Below are 18,996 nucleotides of genomic sequence, written 5' to 3'. Positions count from 1 at the left end.
TTGACAAAGGGCTAGAATCATTTATATAAATAGTTTAATAGATATTGATAATTAGTTATCCGTGTTCACACACGTGTTTGTATTATGTTATGTTATGTTATGTTATAGCATAATTACCTATAAGCAACAAAAATATTTGAATATGTATAGTTTTATGAAATATTACAGCAATTTAACAAGGTTCTTCTTAATTATTCTGAAAGTGACAATTTGTAGGATTCATCCGATTTGAGCCTGTTTTGTTGCGAATAGCTAAGCATATCTGCTATGTTGAAATGCTAAGCACATTTAGTGAACCTAAATTGAATGTATTTTGCTTGACTTTCACTTAGTATATAATTTGCATGCCGGTTTCAGCTAAAACTCATTTTAAGGGTGTAGGCCAAGAAGCCTTTAGCTGTCTTTGATCATGGCCTATAAAGAATAAAAACAAGTCATATGCTGTTGCAGCCAAGAGTGACCGCTTTGTGCCATGTTGCCAATGCTAGGGCTGGTATGTTAGTGCTCAACCCTTGATTGTATGTATTCTGCCATGTGCAGGGTCATCACCCATGGAAAGGAGGAGCTTCAGTCTAATGGAGAAAACTTCTGCATCACAGTCTGAAATTTAAAGCCCTCTGGGGCCGAAAGTTCCTCTGGGAAGAACTACAGGTATGTGATCAGGTTTCTTCAGCAAAATAGAGCAAAACAGACTGATCCTGGACCTGGGTTGAGTGAATAAATGCAGGTAATCGCATTTGTTTATAAACAAAAAGTGTCTGAATATGTTTCAAACTTTTCATCCAAGGTAAAATTAACTGCTATATGGATGGTGTCACTGCACATTTCAAGGGGGAAAAAAAACACCCAGGCCACTGTAGCAGCTGCTAACGTTGACCTTCAAGGGTATGAACTTTGACCCTGGTTTCTATCAAATCCCACCCACTTCTTCTGCTTTATTTTTTCCCCTAGCAGCCGTCTGGTGGCCCTCTTCCCACCATGCCTGGATCTCACATGTGGCTGCAGAGAGGGATGAGATTTATTCTATTCTTTAGCACTGGAGGATCATCTTAGCAACGTCACTCTAAGCACAAACAGATGTGTGTTGAAAATAGGAGGAGGAAAAAATGTATTCAAGTAGACACTTGATTTACTCATAGATGTATACGAAGGCTACAGGACTTTGTAGGCATCTTTAAGGTCCTCTTCAAAGCACATGCTGAGATTTAGACATCTCTGAGTTTTAGGTCCCGTCATGGAGAAGGAAAAGGTACTGTAAACGCTAACTTTTTGTGGTTGAAACCTACTATTGTCCGCCGCCTGTGAGCCTGGGCTTCAGCCAAGCGAGACGTGGCTACAGAGGGAACTTAGCCCAGAATGCTGCTTCCTGTAAGGCTTCTGCCACAGAGGGCTGGGCGGGGCAATGGGCTGAGTTGTGGGTGGAGTCTATGGCTTTTTACGGGTGGGACATATTCCTAAATGCCCTGACAGATGCTAAATCTTGGAGCAAGTAATTTGACACATTTAAACCAATAACCTTCGCTCTCCTAATTTTTCTTTTTCCTCCCCTTTTCTTTTTCCTTCATCTCTGGCAGGTGTTTTGCATAGGACTTTTATCAAAGTTTATATATATATATATATATATAATATAATATAATATAATATAATGTGTGTGTGTAGTAGGGTTGGGCCGTCCATTGCTGATGGCTGATCCCCCATACCCCCCTGCAATCTGCCGCATTCCAACTCGGTGTTCGGAAAGAAAATTGTGTACTATGGAACCCCAAAAGGGAATAAATAGCCTACGAGATGGGAGGATAAAAAAAAATATTTCAATACTTTCTCTCGCAATTATATTGTTGGGTAATTCTACTGTATATAAATTGCGGCCATCAGGGAGGATACTAATATGCAGGGCATTGAAACTGCTTTCGAATGCGCGCTCTCATTTTACATTAACTTTCGAGATTCGCGATCACACAGGCTCTATACTATGCAGCGGCAGTACCTACCACACATTTTACAAGATTAGATATTTGTCAGTGGTGCTCAGGATCTGCAAATCATTCGCCATCGTCCTATCAGTCATCTCTCCTTACTCTTGTGTATGTGGCAAATTAACTTTCATGTAATGTAATGTAACAGTCTACCGCTAGCAAGCGGCTAACCATGTCCCTTTAGTGGGTCCGTAGAACGCGTTATTTGTTTTCCATGCATTTCTGCATACGGATTCACGCTTCGGGCACACCCCTAACCCCGCCCACCGATGACATCGTCCATCACAATGTATATATTATATTTATACACACACAGTTAAACTGAGCACTGTTCTTCTGAAAAATCCTCCAGCTCCTGCACATTCTTTGGTTTTCCAACATCTTCTGCATATAAACCCTTTCCAACAGTGACTATGATTTTGAGATCCATTTTTTTCAAACTGAGGACAATTAAGGGACTCATACATAACAATAAGAAAAGGTCAAAACATTTACTGATGCATTAAGAGTAAACTTTTGAACAGGATGATAATGTGTAAAGCTTTCCACTTCCCTCTCTTACCCAGGTCACCATGCAGTTCCTGGGCCGTATATTGGACACGGTGAGCTCCGTGTCGACTTTGTTCTCCAACCCGTACCGTGTGAGGGATGTGCAGCTGTCGGATTATAATGGCAAAGTGCTACTGAAACAGGAGGGCAGGCTGGTCCTGTACAGGAACCAACAGAGCCATTCGTGGGACTGCCTGCTTCTCTGCCCCGAGTCTTCATCTGTGGCTCTGAGGTGAGACCCTTTTAGTTAAGCTTCACAATACAGCGCGACCCATAAATTGGATTCCTGCAAAAGTCACAACGGTCCTCTGATTTCATCATAATTTTGCAAAAACTCCCATATTGCTTCACAGTATTTCGAATAAGTTTGCTTTCCCATCAGCACATGACTGTAACTAGCAGTGGGAAGCCTTGACCACAAAGAACCATTGTGGATCCACACTCTCGTTAAATAACGCCACCACCCTGAATATGGCTTTCCATTGTCATCCACTTCATTAGCTCATCATACGTGGGTTTCCAGAATTGTGAATTTGCTCTCTTTGTGCTTAGGATGTTCCAGGTTGCTTCAGAGGATGACGCCATGAATTGGTTCCCTCAGTATGCCCTCAAACTCCGCCCATTTTATGAGATGCTCCGCCCACCGCTGAAACCTGAAACGTTCCAGCCAATCGTAGACTGTGTGCGGAATCACCCCGACTGGAGCTCGGCTCACGTCGCTGTGGATACTGGACTGAGAGACTGTCTCAAACACAATTACGTTTTGAGGTGAGATATCTAGAAAAGGACAAAGTTAAAAGGTCACGTACGCTGTATCTGAGAAGTTTCCACATTCTATTTTTAATTATATTAAATGTACTATTTAAAAAAAAAAATATATATATAAGCATTATTTTTATATTATTTTTATATTTATATTATATATATATATTTATATTATATATATATATATATATATATATTGCGTTTATAAAAACCTGGCCATTTTTAAACTAACCTTATGTAAAAAAAATAAATAAATCTCTGAGTCCGATTATAAACATTAAATCAAGAACAAAATGTTAAACATTGTGATTGTTTGTGGCCCCTTGCAGTCAGATGAATGCCCGTGACGCCCAGGGTCAGACCCCGCTGCACCTGGCGTGCGAGAGAGGAGATGTGGGCTGCATGCGAGAGCTCCTGGAGGAGTGTCAGGCTCGCACGGACATCAAGGACAAGAACGGAGAGACGCCCATGCACTGCGCTGCTAAACAAGACTCTGCTGGTGTTATAGAGGTGAGAGGTCAACTTAGGGCTTACATACTATCTGCTGAATGCCAAATTCGAGTGTCTATGATTGTGTATTTTATTTTTGTTGCTCGTAGGTTTTGTGTGCACAGATGTGCATGGGTGTGAATGAGCTGAACGCCGCCGGGGAAACACCAATGCACATTGCATGCCGTCTCGGGAGGGTCGAGGTGGTCAAGGGCCTGCTGGGGGGCGGAGCACGCTGTGACATCATGGGAAGCAATGGCTATCCAATCCACACCGTCATGAAGTTTAGTGAGAAAAGGTGCAGGACAAGAATCTTCTCTTTGCTTTTTAATTGATAATTCACATGCAGGCTTCTAACTCACGCGTCTCACTCCTCCTAGTTGTGCAGAAGCAATTTTAAACACCAACCCAAATCAACTTCTGGCGCAGGATCCGATTTATGGCGGAACGCCTCTTCACTGGGCCAAGACTGCTGAGGTCAGAAACACTTCCCTTTGTTTTTTGTGCTTGAGGAATTGAAAGTGTTAGTTGTATGACCGTCCTGTGTTTTCTCTCTCTAGATGAGCCGTGTGCTGCTGGACCGAGGATGTAGCATCAACTACCTGAGCAAGACCGGAGAGAGTCCGTTACACATCCTGACAAAGAGGGGGCGCTTTGAGGCCGCAATGACGCTGCTGACCCACGGAGCCGACCCCAACATTAAGGGTCAGGATGGAAACACAGCACTGCACCTCGCCATGAAGGTATGAGAGAGGATTTCATAAAGCCTGTCAAGAACATTTCTGGCTCATATTTCACCTCAATCTAGATGTAAAAATATAAAAATTAAATATGAAAAAAAATCTGCCTGTAATTTATGCAATTTTTATTAAAAATAATTGTATTACAGTAATGATGGTTAAATAATAATTTTAGTAAAACAATAACTATTATTATTATCATTACAAAATTATTATTATTTATTAGTAATATGCATTTATGTGTATTGATTAATGAAAGTTCATATATATTGCATGATGACTAAAAATAAAACACCTTTATTGAAAATTTTAAAAATCTCAAATGTAAAATTTTAAAATTGCATTATGGTAATAATTTTTGGCAAATTTTTTTTTCTTTTTTTGTCATGATAATATGGGGTAAAATTATCTGGTACGGTGTAATTTTCATATTTATGAAATTTAATTAAATATTTTTAATTTGCTTTTTATATTTTCTGTTTTCATTTAAATTTTATTTACATTTTAGTCTTTGTATATATTTTTTCTTTTTTTAAATATTTCTATTTCTATTTAACTTTAATTTAGTACTTACAAATTAATACTTTTAATTAGTACTTCATCTTAAACCGGTTATACTTAGACAAATTTTTGATTTTCATTTAATATTAATATTTTATTTAATTTTAGCTTTATTTCAATGAAAGAAATTGTAGTAGTTTTATTTATCAGAAAGATAAGTACAATTCAATTGTGAAACAGTGTGACGTTCTTATATTTCAAAAGATAAAATGGAACATTTTAAGATCTTCTTAGGGTAACTGTGATCACACTCTAATTGACTGAATAATTATAAAGTTTTTAAAGTTAACAGAAATTGTTGGTATAGAGAGCACTTTTTTCTGTTTTTTTCTTGTATGCTGTAACCTCTGGACCCTCAGTTGGACCACATGGACCTGATCAAAGCTCTCATGGTGTTTGGAGCAGATGTCGAAGTTCACAATGACCTGGGAGAGACACCAGGACTCATCGCAGCCCGTACCAGCAAGGGTGAGAGAGAAAGAGATGTGAGATTAGACACCCAATTGAAGGCTAACAGAACAGTCGCCAATGTATTCAAGCTCTTTTTAAATTTCTGGTTGCACAGTGTCACAGAGCCCTTTGTTTAAGTGTGCTGCATGACAACTTTTGAGGTGTTTGCATGCAAGCATAACATTATCTAACCGTAAACCACCATAAATTGAGTTGATATGCATATGTACAACTGAGCAACAGCACACAATGCAAGTCACAAATCACACTAATGATTTGCTTTTGTTTTGCTTTAAATGTGTTTAATTTCTCAGCCAGTCATAGCACATTTCATGTGTATAAAGCCACCAGGAGTTTATTTTGTTTATTATTTATTTAAATATATTTTTCATTTAATTAAAATTTTAAATTCAAATTAAATATTTGTTAAAATTGTTTCTTTAAAAAATAAACTTATTTATTTTAAATATGTATTTATTTATTTTAAAAATATGTTTGTATGTAAGTATTTATTTTTGTTATTAATCACAAAAAGTTCTAGACGATTTTAAACAGAAAAGAGGGGGCAAATGTCTTCAGCATCATAAGGAGCCTATGCTATTCTCTGGAAAAACTGGCAGAAGCTGTCTGATAGGTCCTGATGTTTTGATTGGTTGTATTAATTCTTGTGAGAGCTTCACCACAAACTATGTAACAGCCTGCGTGTCATGATGGTTTTTACACATCTTAGTTTTTGACTACAAGAATGAAATGTCATGCTCTTGTTTTCTCATTCATGCATTCAGTTAACGCATACTCTTTCTGTCTTCCATGTGTATGGTGTGGGTGTTACGGCATGCGTGTGTCTAATCCTGCACTTATGCTGAAGGGCCCAACCGTAAGGTGCTCTTGAACATGCTGTGTAGTGTAGGGGCCGAGCGGTTTGTGTGTTGTTCATTTGTTGACACACTAATGATTTGCTTTTGTTTTGCTTTAAATGTGTTTTAAAGTGTTTAATTTCTCAGCCAGTCATAGCACATTTCATGTGTATAAAGCCACCAGGAGTTTATTTTTGTATTATTTGTTTATTATTTATTTAAATATATTTTTCATTTAATTAAAATTTAAAATTCAAATTAAATATTTGTTAAAATTGTGTTTCTTTAAAAAATAAACTTATTTATTTGAAATTTTAAATGTATTTATTTATTTATTTTAAAAATATGTGTGTATGTAAGTATTTATTTTTGTTATTAATCACAAAAAGTTCTAGACGATTTTAAATAGAAAAGAGGGGGCAAATGTCTTCAGCATCATAAGGAGCTTATGCTATTCTCTGGAAAAACTGGCAGAAGCTGTCTGATAGGTCCTGATGTTTTGATTGGTTGTATTAATTCTTGTGAGAGCTTCACCACAAACTATGTAACAGCCTGCGTGTCATGATGGTTTTTGCACATCTAAGTTTTTGACTACAAGAATGAAATGTCATGCTCTTGTTTTCTCATTCATGCATTCAGTTAACGCATACTCTTTCTGTCTTCCATGTGTATGGTGTGGGTGTTACGGCATGCGTGTGTCTAATCCTGCATTTATGCTGAAGGGCCCAACCGTAAGGTGCTCTTGAACATGCTGTGTAGTGTAGGGGCCGAGCGGTGTCACCCGCCCTCCCTCAACAGCCCTATCCTCAGTGTCAACAAAGCTCCGCCTCCTGGCATAGGTAAAGCCCCCGCCCCCAAACTTTCCGCTTTCCTGCCAGTATTTCACCTCTGTCCTTCAGTCGTCTTCTGTACTTTTTATGTTGTTATTTCAGTAGTGTTCAGAAGAACAAGTGTGACTTTGTTCCAAAACCTGGTTAGCTACTGCCTACATAGGCTGATGAGTGGCCGATTTGGAACGTTCTACATGGGCAACAGCTCATGCGTTATACAAATGGGGTTCCTCACATGAAGAGCACTGAAGACTCGGCTCACGAATTGATTTTAATAATGTTTTGGCGTTAGCATGTTGCTAAGCTAACAACATGACACTCTAATTCGTGTAAAATGCAGAAATATTCTGTAAAAAAATAAGTACATTTTGGCACATGAGTAAATTGACATTTCTATTGATTTTGTCCACCATTTGGATGAATATTTTAGCTGAACTCAATGCAGAGCATTCTGGGAGTGCCTTCTCCACTACAAGGTATTTTATAAGGTAGAATAAATATGCTGACTGCTTTCTGGAACATAATGTACAAATTTAAATACTAATTAAAATGATTATCATTTAAGTATTACAATTATTACTATTTAAATTAACTTAAATTATTGTAATTTAAATATCAATTTAAATTAGTACTTAATGGCCACCAAAATTGTGTCCTCTCTTTTTTCCTTCCTTAATTTTTAATTGAGGGGATAAAACTTCCTGTGGTCATAGAAACCGGATTTACATACCTAGATGGCCCATTTGAATCATTCAGATTTGTCAGTAGCAGCTGCCATCTTGGAAAGGTCAACATTTTGGGTTGCACTCAAACAATCACTCACCAACCTACTATAATTACACCAACATAAATGCCATGACACTGTATAGCCTATGATGTAAACCGGCGAGACAAAAGAGGGTAGTGTTTCACAGTTGATGATAAATGCATGCTGATAAAGCATGGTGCTTGTTGCGTCATCACTTGTGTTTGCGTCAGCATGTGTTTTTACTGGTGGATATTGACCTTTCCAGTTTGACGGCCATGCTTGCGTATCACTTATTGCAACAGCGGTATCTAGGTATTGCAAATCTATGATAGTCAACCTGCCATCAGTTTGGTTCACTGCTCTCCTATCTTTCCCATAATTGGTCCATAGGGTTTGATGACATCATGCACGTGGCGGCAGCTGTCACGGCCATGAGTCGTGGATTTGCAGAGGTCGATGGGCTCAAGACAGGAAGCAAGAAGTATGTTACATACATTTAACATTGATGAGAACAAGCCTACACAGAATTGATCGCTCACTTGCTTTTCTTTTCCTCAAGAATGGACAGATTGCTGTGTCTAGATGGTGGTGGAATAAAGGGACTGGTTCTGATCCAGATGTTGATCGCTTTGGAGAAAGAAGCAGGACGGCCCATCAGGGAACTCTTTGACTGGGTGTCTGGGACTAGCACTGGCGGCATACTGGCCCTAGCTATTGTACACGGTATTTGTTGTAGTATTTACTATTTACGTACATTCATAACACCGGATTGACCAATCAGGATCCAGAACAGAAAGATCCTTGATATAATTATAAAATATTTTCTTGGTGACTGTGTGTACATGCATCAGTATAATTGTGTTTGTTGTATTCGTGAGCAGGTAAATCGATGGAGTATCTGCGCTGTCTGTACTTCAGGATGAAGGAACAGGTATTTAAAGGTTCTCGGCCGTATGAGTCTGGCCCTCTGGAGGAATTTCTCAAGAATGAGTTTGGAGAAAATACCAAGATGACGGATGTCACTCACCCCAGGTACTTATATTTAAGGTTTGGGATTTTAACGAAACCAAACAGCATGAAAACACCCAACAACAACTGCGTAGCAATGCCCTGTAAATCAGCAGAATACCCAAACAATGCTGTAGCAACCACTCAGATCAACAACTGCTTGGCAACCACCCCAAAAACACCCATGTAACCACGTGCAATCATCTAAAACACCCTAACAACTGCCTGGCCACTACCAATCAAGCTATGCCATATCAATCACCAGAATACCCAAGCAATGACCTAGCAACCACTCAGATCACCCTAACAACAGCTTGGTAACCACCCAAAACACACATGCGACGACTCAGAACCTAGCAATGTCCTTGAAACCACCCGAAATGCCCTGATAATTTCTTAGCAACCACTCAGAACTTCCTAGCTGGTCCCTAGCAAAGACTCAGAACATTTTATTATTACTTAGCAATGACCCAAAACTCAAGTAATGCCCTAGCAACACTCGAAATACCCTAACAACTGCAAATGCCCAACTACCCATGCAGCTGCTCCCCAAAATAATGAGAGCATTGCATCAGCTACCTACTGCTAACGCTCTGGCAACCACCCTAAACACTCATGCAACCACTCAGAACATCATAGTAATTCCCATACAACCACGTGAAACACCTTAACAACTGCCTCGCAACTACTCAGAACTTTTTACTTATTCTCTTTCAAAGACCCAGAACATCCTTTCAGTGACCAAGCAATGACTTAGAAACCACTCAGATCGCCCTAACAACTGCTTGGCAACCACCCAAAACACACATGCAACCACTCAGAACCTAGCAATGCCCTTACTGCCAATGTTCTGGCAACCAGCCTAAATACCCATGCATCAGTTCACAACATCATATTAATGTTCTTAAAACCACCCGAAACACCCTAACAACTGCCCAGCAAACAGAACTCCTTAGCTATGACCTTGCAAAGAACCAGAACACCCTAACAACCACCTAAAACCTAGCAAATATAGCAAGAATTTCCAATGCCCCAGAAACAAACTGGTACACCCTAGCAATGCCCTACTATAGCAACCACCCAGAACTCCTTAGAAATATCTTAGTGATGACCCTGAACACACCACCAACCATACTAACCTAGCAACACCCTGACAATGGAAGCAGCCTTTTCCTCTGGAGGTTTTTTTTTTTTTTTAAATAGGCCACCAAATTACAAAGGCAACCTCTGCCTAGCAGCCACCCGAACACCATAACAATGTTCAAGCAAAAAAAACTACGATACCCTGTTAACCACCTAGTAATGCCCTAGCAACCATCTTGAACAGGGATCTGCAACCTCCAACATCAAAAGAGCCATTTTGGCCCCTTTCCCACCGAATAAAATTCATGTGGAGCCACAAAACCTCTTCAATTCCTAAAATGAAAATGATAAGAGCATATAACTAAAGTTTTATATTCAGTTATGTTACAGGGCAGGGGCGCAGCAATCATTTCAGAAGTGAGGGAGACAGAAATGTCAAGTGTAGTAGTAATAATAATAATTATTATTATTTTATTTATGTATGTTTGTCTAATTTACAAAAAAAAAAAGTTTCATGTCTTGAAACACATAAACCATATATTGTCGCAATCGTTTATTGTCTTCACGTTTCATCAGTTATGGTTTATGCTTGTTATTCAGCTTGGCAACAGCAATAGCTGGATGCCTTTGTCCATATTTGGGATTTCCTGGCACATCATAAGTTATTACTACTTCTATGAGTCTGTTTTGGACTTTCTGTGCGAGAGAGCTCTCTGGCTTGGAGTATAAATGAAATATACACTGAATGAGAGTGTTGAGTGCTCCGTAATGTTCATATCGTTTTGGATATGAATAAAACGTCTTCATGAACGGGAATAGTTTAGGTTTTATTCAAAGTTGGGGGAACATGTCCCCCGCGTATTCTGTGCCCATGCTACAGGGAGCCACCGCGGAGGCATGAAAGAGCCACGGGTTGCCGACCCCTGACCTAAAATAACATGGCAAACACTACATTTTCTAGCTATGCCTTAGTAACGGCCCAGTACACCCTAGCAATGCAACCACCCATAAAGTCTTTTGTGACGACTCTGAACACCCCTTAGCAACACCCTAGCAACACCCTACTACTCCTTTGTAATGCCCTAGCAACTATAGCCATAACTCCTTCACAATGCCTTAGCGAAAAGAATACCAAATGCCTGATAGCTCGTAGGCACCCCCCAAGCACCTTAACGAAACACCAACTGGCACCGTTGGTCCTGTCCCAAATGGCACACTTCATATGAACTTGTGGACTTACAGTGACTTACATTTTAGCTTTCAGATTGGTACTCATGAATATCATTTAGAACAGGGCCAGTGCGTTTTGCACAAGCCAACATCCCACATATCCTTCAGAAAAGGCTTGTTTTTAATACATCTTCTGTCTGTTTTTCTCAGAGTAATGGTGACTAGCGTTCTTGCAGACAGACATCCTGGTGAACTGCATCTGTTTCGTAATTACGACCCACCAGCCCTGCAAAGAGACCCTCCATACACATCTACAGCCACATTTCAACCCCTTACTGTGCCGAAGGGTAAATCTCTTGTGTACTTTCGTTCTCGGGATGTTGTTGCGCTAATTATCTTTGTGCCGGTGAAAACGCTCATGTTCATGCTCTTGGTTTCTTAGTTATCCTCAATCTCAAATAATGCGTAAAGCTTCATTGTGACTGTTGCAGGGTGGGAGGACGAAGATCTTTTGGTATTAGGATATACTCGACCTCCCAGAAAGCGTAGAAAGGTGACGGATGAAGGTGTGTGTGTGTGTGTGTGAGAGAGAGAGAGTGTGTGTGTGTGTGAGAGAGAGAACGGTATGCACGATAATATCATTTAGAACAGGGCCAGTGCGTTTTGCACAAGCCAACATCCCACATATCCTTCAGAAAAGGCTTGTTTTTAATACATCTTCTGTCTGTTTTTCTCAGAGTAATGGTGACTAGCGTTCTTGCAGACAGACATCCTGGTGAACTGCATCTGTTTCGTAATTACGACCCACCAGCCCTGCAAAGAGACCCTCCATACACATCTACAGCCACATTTCAACCCCTTACTGTGCCGAAGGGTAAATCTCTTGTGTACTTTCGTTCTCGGGATGTTGTTGCGCTAATTATCTTTGTGCCGGTGAAAACGCTCATGTTCATGCTCTTGGTTTCTTAGTTATCCTCAATCTCAAATAATGCGTAAAGCTTCATTGTGACTGTTGCAGGGTGGGAGGACGAAGATCTTTTGGTATTAGGATATACTCGACCTCCCAGAAAGCGTAGAAAGGTGACGGATGAAGGTGTGTGTGTGTGTGTGTGAGAGAGAGAGAGTGTGTGTGTGGAACAGAAAGGTCACCGTATGCACGATTTCTGGTGTTGGATGCGCAAGTCGTACCTCACGTTGGAACTAAGCGGTCGTTAGTTTGTTTCTGGGAGGCTAATCAACTTGTGCACTCTTGGTTCTCCCGCTCAGTCACATCCTCTTTCTCTCAGAGCAATTAGTTTGGCGTGCCGCCCGATCCAGTGGAGCTGCTCCCACTTACTTTCGACCAATGGGCCGTTTTCTGGATGGAGGGCTGCTGGCCAATAACCCAACGCTAGATGCCATGACAGAAATACACCAGTACAACAAAGCCCTGAAGGCACAGGTCTGATTCACAAATTTGGTCAAAAGAATTACCTGTTCAAGACTCACTTTTAGCTAGAAATGTAATTGACTACATCATGTTTCATTGTAATATCAACAATATTTCGTACAATGGGTTTTAGTTAGTATAATATAAAAATTGAGCAGAGAAATCGTACATCCCAACAAATCCAGTTGATTAATGGGTTTTGAAAAGCAGATGTGTCCTAAAGCCCAAAGTATACTTTGGTATTTATTTGTGTGTTAAATTTCGCCATCTGAAGAAAATGCACCTAATGTTTGTTCCAAGTACAATATTTCAAAGTTGGTTTGCAAGGTGGCAGCACTGGCCTGGGAAGTTGTTTCACAGTCAAGCAAAAGAAACTGAAGAGACAGAATAACAACTATGGAATTCCAAACCTGACAAAATTAGAAATAAATAAATATACAAAGGAACAGAAAGGTCACAGTATGCACGATTTCTAGTGTTGGATGCGCAAGTCGTACCTCACGTTGGAACTAAGCGGTCGTTAGTTTGTTTCTGGGAGGCTAATCAACTTGTGCACTCTTGGTTCTCCCGCTCAGTCACATCCTCTTTCTCTCAGAGCAATTAGTTTGGCGTGCCGCCCGATCCAGTGGAGCTGCTCCCACTTACTTTCGACCAATGGGCCGTTTTCTGGATGGAGGGCTGCTGGCCAATAACCCAACGCTAGATGCCATGACAGAAATACACCAGTACAACAAAGCCCTGAAGGCACAGGTCTGATTCACAAATTTGGTCAAAAGAATTACCTGTTCAAGACTCACTTTTAGCTAGAAATGTAATTGACTACATCATGTTTCATTGTAATATCAACAATATTTCGTACAATGGGTTTTAGTTAGTATAATATAAAAATTGAGCAGAGAAATCGTACATCCCAACAAATCCAGTTGATTAATGGGTTTTGAAAAGCAGATGTGTCCTAAAGCCCAAAGTATACTTTGGTATTTATTTGTGTGTTAAATTTCGCCATCTGAAGAAAATGCACCTAATGTTTGTTCCAAGTACAATATTTCAAAGTTGGTTTGCAAGGTGGCAGCACTGGCCTGGGAAGTTGTTTCACAGTCAAGCAAAAGAAACTGAAGAGACAGAATAACAACTATGGAATTCCAAACCTGACAAAATTAGAAATAAATAAATATACAAAGAAATGTAAAAAGGCTATATATATATATATATATATATATATGTGTGTATGCGCACACACAAAGAAAAGTAAAACATTTTTTAAATTATTTTATTTCCTTATTTATGTAAGTTTAATTTTTTCCCACCACATTTATTTAGTTTTTCTTTTATTTATTTATACATGTATTTATTTCCACATGTATTTACTTAGGCATTTATTTCTATATTTATGTAAACCGTGAGAGATCCTGAAACAGGTGAAAAGTGTTTGGTTACTGTAGGACTGTCACGATTATGAAATTTTATATATATATATATATATATATATGTGTGTATGCGCACACACAAAGAAAAGTAAAACATTTTTTAAATTATTTTATTTCCTTATTTATGTAAGTTTAATTTTTTCCCACCACATTTATTTAGTTTTTCTTTTATTTATTTATACATGTATTTATTTCCACATGTATTTACTTAGGCATTTATTTCTATATTTATGTAAACCGTGAGAGATCCTGAAACAGGTGAAAAGTGTTTGGTTACTGTAGGACTGTCACGATTATGAAATTTGGCTGACGATTAATTGTCTAAAAAATAGTCACGGTTATTGCGATTAATTGTTTGTTTTAGGGCTTTGGCGATTCAGGACTTGCAAAATCCATGCCCGACATCCCGGGCTATTGTTTTTTTCCAGTCGAGCTACTAAAATGTATCACTGCCCTGCTGTGCGACTATTGTGCGATTTATAGCACAATAATCATGGTTGTTTCAGACAAGAATCAAATAATCGCGTTTCAGATTAGATCAAATAATCGTGATTAGACGGTTATTTAATTATCGCGACAGGCCTAGGTTAACGGTGAGTATTTACCTATTATGCGTACCATAGAGTCTGCCTAATAAATAAATAAATGTGGAAATAACTAAATGTATAAATAAATAAAAGAAAAAATAAATGTGGAAAAAAATAAAAATATATATATAAGGAAGTACAAGTATAAATCATTTATTTATTTTACTTTTCTTTGTATATTTATTTATTTATTTCACTTTTTTGTCAACTTCTGGAGAGAAATAATACAGACACTTGACAAGGATGAAACTTTCTAGTGCGCATGTGTTGAGTGCCTCTGTTTGTGCACGCTGTCAACTGGGGTTGACTATTGGCTGTACACACATGTTAAGCCATGATTTCACTTTTTAACTTTAGTTAGTGTGTAATGTTATTGTTAGAGCATAAACAATGTCGGCAAAGTTACGACGTTCAATGCAAAGGGAGATATTTTCTTTTAAGGACTACAAAAGGGTGGTAGGGACTACAACGAGCTTCTTCCCGGGTTTGTGACATCACTAACCCCGTTGTTTACATACCCCGCCCCCGGGAACAGCAACTGCCAGGAGGAACTACGACGATGGCTGTAATGGGAAGGGGGCATGACGTTTCCGGGACAACATGCACTCTGCGGTTAGCGAATCACAACACACTGGGTCAGCTAACCAATCTGAGCCCATTGCGTATTTCTGAGGGAGTGGCTTCATAGAATCAGGAAGTCAACAGACCGGTTTGACGAGAACAGAAACAGTGGTGTAGAATAAAGTTAAAATATGTGAAAACAATGCTGTTTTTTTTTTAAACGAAGCATGAACATGTTACACTGCACCCCATAAACACAATGAAACTTTTGAAAAAAGCTGATCAACCACTCCTTTAATCCTCGTGACCCACCGCTCTGCGTATTTGGCATGTCTCTCTTGTTTAACACTTGATTCAAGTAAACAGCTTGTTAGAATAGAGCTCCATGCATGAAGTGTGTTCCGATTGACATGGTCCCTACACAGTGTTCACTGCTCCTTACTCCCTGCACACGGGAAATCGGCTGAAATTTACTTAACTTAAGAACACAGACTTGCGCTACACCATTGCCTGCAGCATCTTCACACACAGACAACTTACTACAAAAGTGTGAAGGGTTAACCGTAATCATGAGATTTGCATAATAGCCACGTGTCTCGCACTTTAATGCCCTTTGAATGGAACATACACGCTCCTTTGGAACTGGAATCATGGCGGAATATCCTGTGATGTCCACTTCGTAGGGCACTTATGGTCGAATGGAACAAACCTCTGAAGTGATAATAGAAATCTACAAAATGTGCAGAGCGGGGGGGGGGGGTCGCGAGGACCAGGATTAAGAACCACTGCGCTAAGCATTTGCGTTAAAACCAAAATCTACTTTGGGCTCAAGACAGGGGTGTCCAAACCTGTTTCTGGAGGGCCGGTGTCCTGCAGAGTTTAGCTCTAGCCCTATTTAAACACAGCTGAACCAGCTAATTAAGGTCTTTAGACTTACTAGATACTTCCTGGCAAGTGTGGAGGAGCCGGTTGAAGCTGAACTCTGCAGGATGTTGGCCCATTCAGGAGGCTTAAGATGTCAACAGATGTTAAGATGTTAAACAGACTACTTTTCTGTTTTAAATGAAACACAATGTCAACCCTGACTAGGATCTATTGGACATTTTTGAAATGGTGTAAGTGTATTCTAGTTATACGTGCATATTTTTCTCACTCCATCAGGCGCGTGAATCAGAAGTGTGCAGGTTAGGTGCGGTCGTCTCATTGGGCACCGGTAAACCTCCTCAAGTGGCGGTGAACTCGGTAGATGTTTTCAGGCCTTCAAATCCACTGGAGCTGGCCAAGACCTTCGTTGGCGTCAAAGAGCTGGGCAAGATGCTTGTGGACTGTGTGAGTTTCCGTGTACAAACCTCACAAAAACCTCCAGTTGCCTGTTTAAAAGTACCATTGTTTTAGGTGCAAGTTGTTGGCACTTTTGTGTGTTGGTTGGAGTGAGTCATGAGTCATGTTTCTTCTTATGTTTGTCAGTGTACAGACTCCGATGGTTGTGCAGTGGACCGAGCCCGAGCGTGGTGTGAGATGGCCGATATAAACTATCACAGGTCAGTTGTGAGCGACTGACCCTCATTCACAGCCTCGTTTGAACAATTATGCTGTGGTTTCTGTAAATCTCTGCACTCTTTCTGTTCTGCGAGGAAATTATGACTTCTCTTCCTTGTGTCTGTCATTTCATGTCTTCCTATTCTCTTCTTTTATACATCGTTGTGTCCTTTTATTTTTCTGACTTATGACCTCCAATGTCCCACCACTTCTTTCATTTCATTTCATTTTGTTTCCTTCATTTATTTATTTTTTTTTACATCCATTACATTCCTTCCTTCCTTCATTTCTTCTTTCTATAATTTCCTTTCTTCCTCCCCGTCATTCATTTCCTTCCTTCGTTCCCTTTTTTCTTCCTTTCGTGTCTTTTTTTCCTTCATTCCTACCTACCATTCTTTTCTTTCCTTCTCTCCCTCCTTCCATCCTCCCTTCCTTTATTTTACTTTCTTCTTTCCACCGTTCCTTCATTCCTTCATCCGTCGTTCACTTCCTACCTTCCTTCATTTTCCTTTCTTCCCTCCTTCCTTACTACCTTTCATTTTTTTCCTTTCTGTCTTTCTTCCCTTCTTCCTTCCTAATTTCACCTCTTTCTATCATTTACTTCGTTCTAATGCATTCCATTCCTTCCTGCTTTTTATTACCTTCCTTCCCTTTATAATTTCTTCCTTACTTTCATTTATTCCTTCATATCACCTTTTTCATTTCATTTATCTTCATTCCTTTTTTCCTACCTTCTTTCCATCCTTCTCATTTAATTTTCCCTTGTTCTGTAATTTTGTTTAACTCCTTCTTTCCTTTTCCCAACCTTCCTTCCTCCTTTTAATTTCTTATTTTTCTTAATTTCTCCCTTTTTATTGTTTAATTAAAATTTTAATTCCTTCATTCCTTTCACTTATTAATTTCTTCCCTTCTTCTATTTATTTTCCTCCTTTTTGTTTCCTTCATTCCTACATTTGATTTAAACTCATTTCATGTTTTTTGTATCTTTCCTTCCTGTTTTCCTGCTTTCTGTCCTTTTAATTTCTTTCCTCCCTTTCATTTTGTTTCCTTTCAATTCTACCTTTCATTCAATTTCATTACCATTTTTTTTTTTCGTTTTCCCTTCCTACCATCCTTCTCACATTTCATGTCATTGCTGCTTCAGGATGAGTCCTCAGCTGTCTCAGGAGGTGATGCTGGATGAGGTCAGTGACGCTGTGTTAGTTGACATGCTGTGGGAGACTCAGATGTACCTGTACGAGCACAGAGATGTCATGCAGACCCTCTGCCAGCAGCTACTTCAGCTCTGACAACAGCTTCCAGACTGAAGGCGATGAAGAGGGTTTTGGTGGCTTCATATGCATAAATGATTTATCCTATACAAATAATGAATCTGAATACAGTAGTGTGTGTACGTTGTTGTGACATGTTCAATTAATTTAAAGGCAGAATATATATATTAGAGCCCGACCGATATATCGTTTAGCCGATATTATTGGCCAATATGAGCCTGTCGCCGATATATCGGTATCGGTGAATATGCCGCCGATATTAAATGTTTTTTTTTTTACAGAACATATAACACATTAAATGCTTCTGAATGGTGTAATTACTTAGTTTGTCCAGCAGAGCGCGCGCCATTGTTTGCTACTGGACCCAGGTCAGTGTAGTGTAGAGATGCGCGGATGAGCTCAAACTTCACCCGAGTCCTCTGCTTCAAATTATCAATAGAATTCTATTGTATTTTGTCTCGCCGCTTGCGTCCGGTGTAGGATAGAACCCATTATGTTGTCTACACCGGATTCAGTAAACTGATGCCTCGTTCTATTTATGACATGCTGACAGAAGTTCAAATGATTTTCAACGGTCGCTTTGACGCGTTCTGTTGCAGCGCAGACACGGTGTCAGCATAGTTTGTCAGTACAGTCAGTAACGTAGCAGATTGAAAGTTAGAATCTTTCTGCAGGCCAATAGACGGCAGTGCGGTGGTGGCTTGAGTCTGTTGAATGGTGATTTAACGCTACGTTGTCACCTACTTGGAGAGACTCAATGCTAAGCAAATAAACATCAATGCCCTCGTCTTTTACTCTCACAATGAGCTTATCATATTCGTTTGCTACATTAGTAGGGCCCTATGATTTCCGCGATGCAGAAAACATGGACGGAATCATGGAATCCAGTCATAAAAATGGAATTTACTGTATAACACGGAATTTCATGGAATTGGTCTTATTTTTGATGAATAAAT

At 39.5% G+C, this 18,996-nt stretch overlaps 1 protein-coding gene across 1 annotated transcript; it reads left to right on the top strand.

Annotated features, from left to right (window-relative positions):
* The first annotated feature begins 2,531 nt into the window (after positions 1 to 2,531).
* On the top strand, positions 2,532 to 18,260 carry LOC107559554 (85/88 kDa calcium-independent phospholipase A2-like). Its single transcript, XM_016243437.1, has 15 exons — positions 2,532 to 2,757; positions 3,078 to 3,293; positions 3,620 to 3,800; positions 3,890 to 4,077; positions 4,160 to 4,256; positions 4,340 to 4,522; positions 5,440 to 5,548; positions 8,356 to 8,446; positions 8,525 to 8,688; positions 8,847 to 8,997; positions 11,437 to 11,573; positions 12,513 to 12,667; positions 16,392 to 16,559; positions 16,698 to 16,771; positions 17,914 to 18,260. Exons 1-15 carry the CDS (start codon positions 2,549 to 2,551, stop codon positions 18,056 to 18,058), a joined length of 2,268 nt encoding a protein of 755 aa, XP_016098923.1. The 5' UTR covers positions 2,532 to 2,548; the 3' UTR covers positions 18,059 to 18,260.
* Positions 18,261 to 18,996: the final 736 nt, after the last annotated feature.

This window comes from Sinocyclocheilus grahami, unplaced genomic scaffold (assembly GCF_001515645.1).
Source record: "Sinocyclocheilus grahami isolate Dianchi unplaced genomic scaffold, SAMN03320097.WGS_v1.1 scaffold691.1, whole genome shotgun sequence".
Classification (NCBI taxonomy): domain Eukaryota; kingdom Metazoa; phylum Chordata; class Actinopteri; order Cypriniformes; family Cyprinidae; genus Sinocyclocheilus; species Sinocyclocheilus grahami.
The sequence above is the reverse complement of the archived record's forward strand: the minus strand, read 5'-3'. Positions and strand labels throughout refer to the sequence as shown.

What these genes read in the sequence shown, in the direction of transcription:
- LOC107559554 (XM_016243437.1), top strand. Translation starts at nt 2,549, where the DNA reads ATGCAGTTCCTGGGCCGTATATTGGACACGGTGAGCTCCGTGTCGACT. An exon ending in TCTTCATCTGTGGCTCTGAG is followed by an intron (nt 2,758 to 3,077) that starts GTGAGACCCTTT and finishes CTTTGTGCTTAG; the next exon opens with GATGTTCCAGGTTGCTTCAG. An exon ending in ACTCTGCTGGTGTTATAGAG is followed by an intron (nt 3,801 to 3,889) that starts GTGAGAGGTCAA and finishes TGTTGCTCGTAG; the next exon opens with GTTTTGTGTGCACAGATGTG.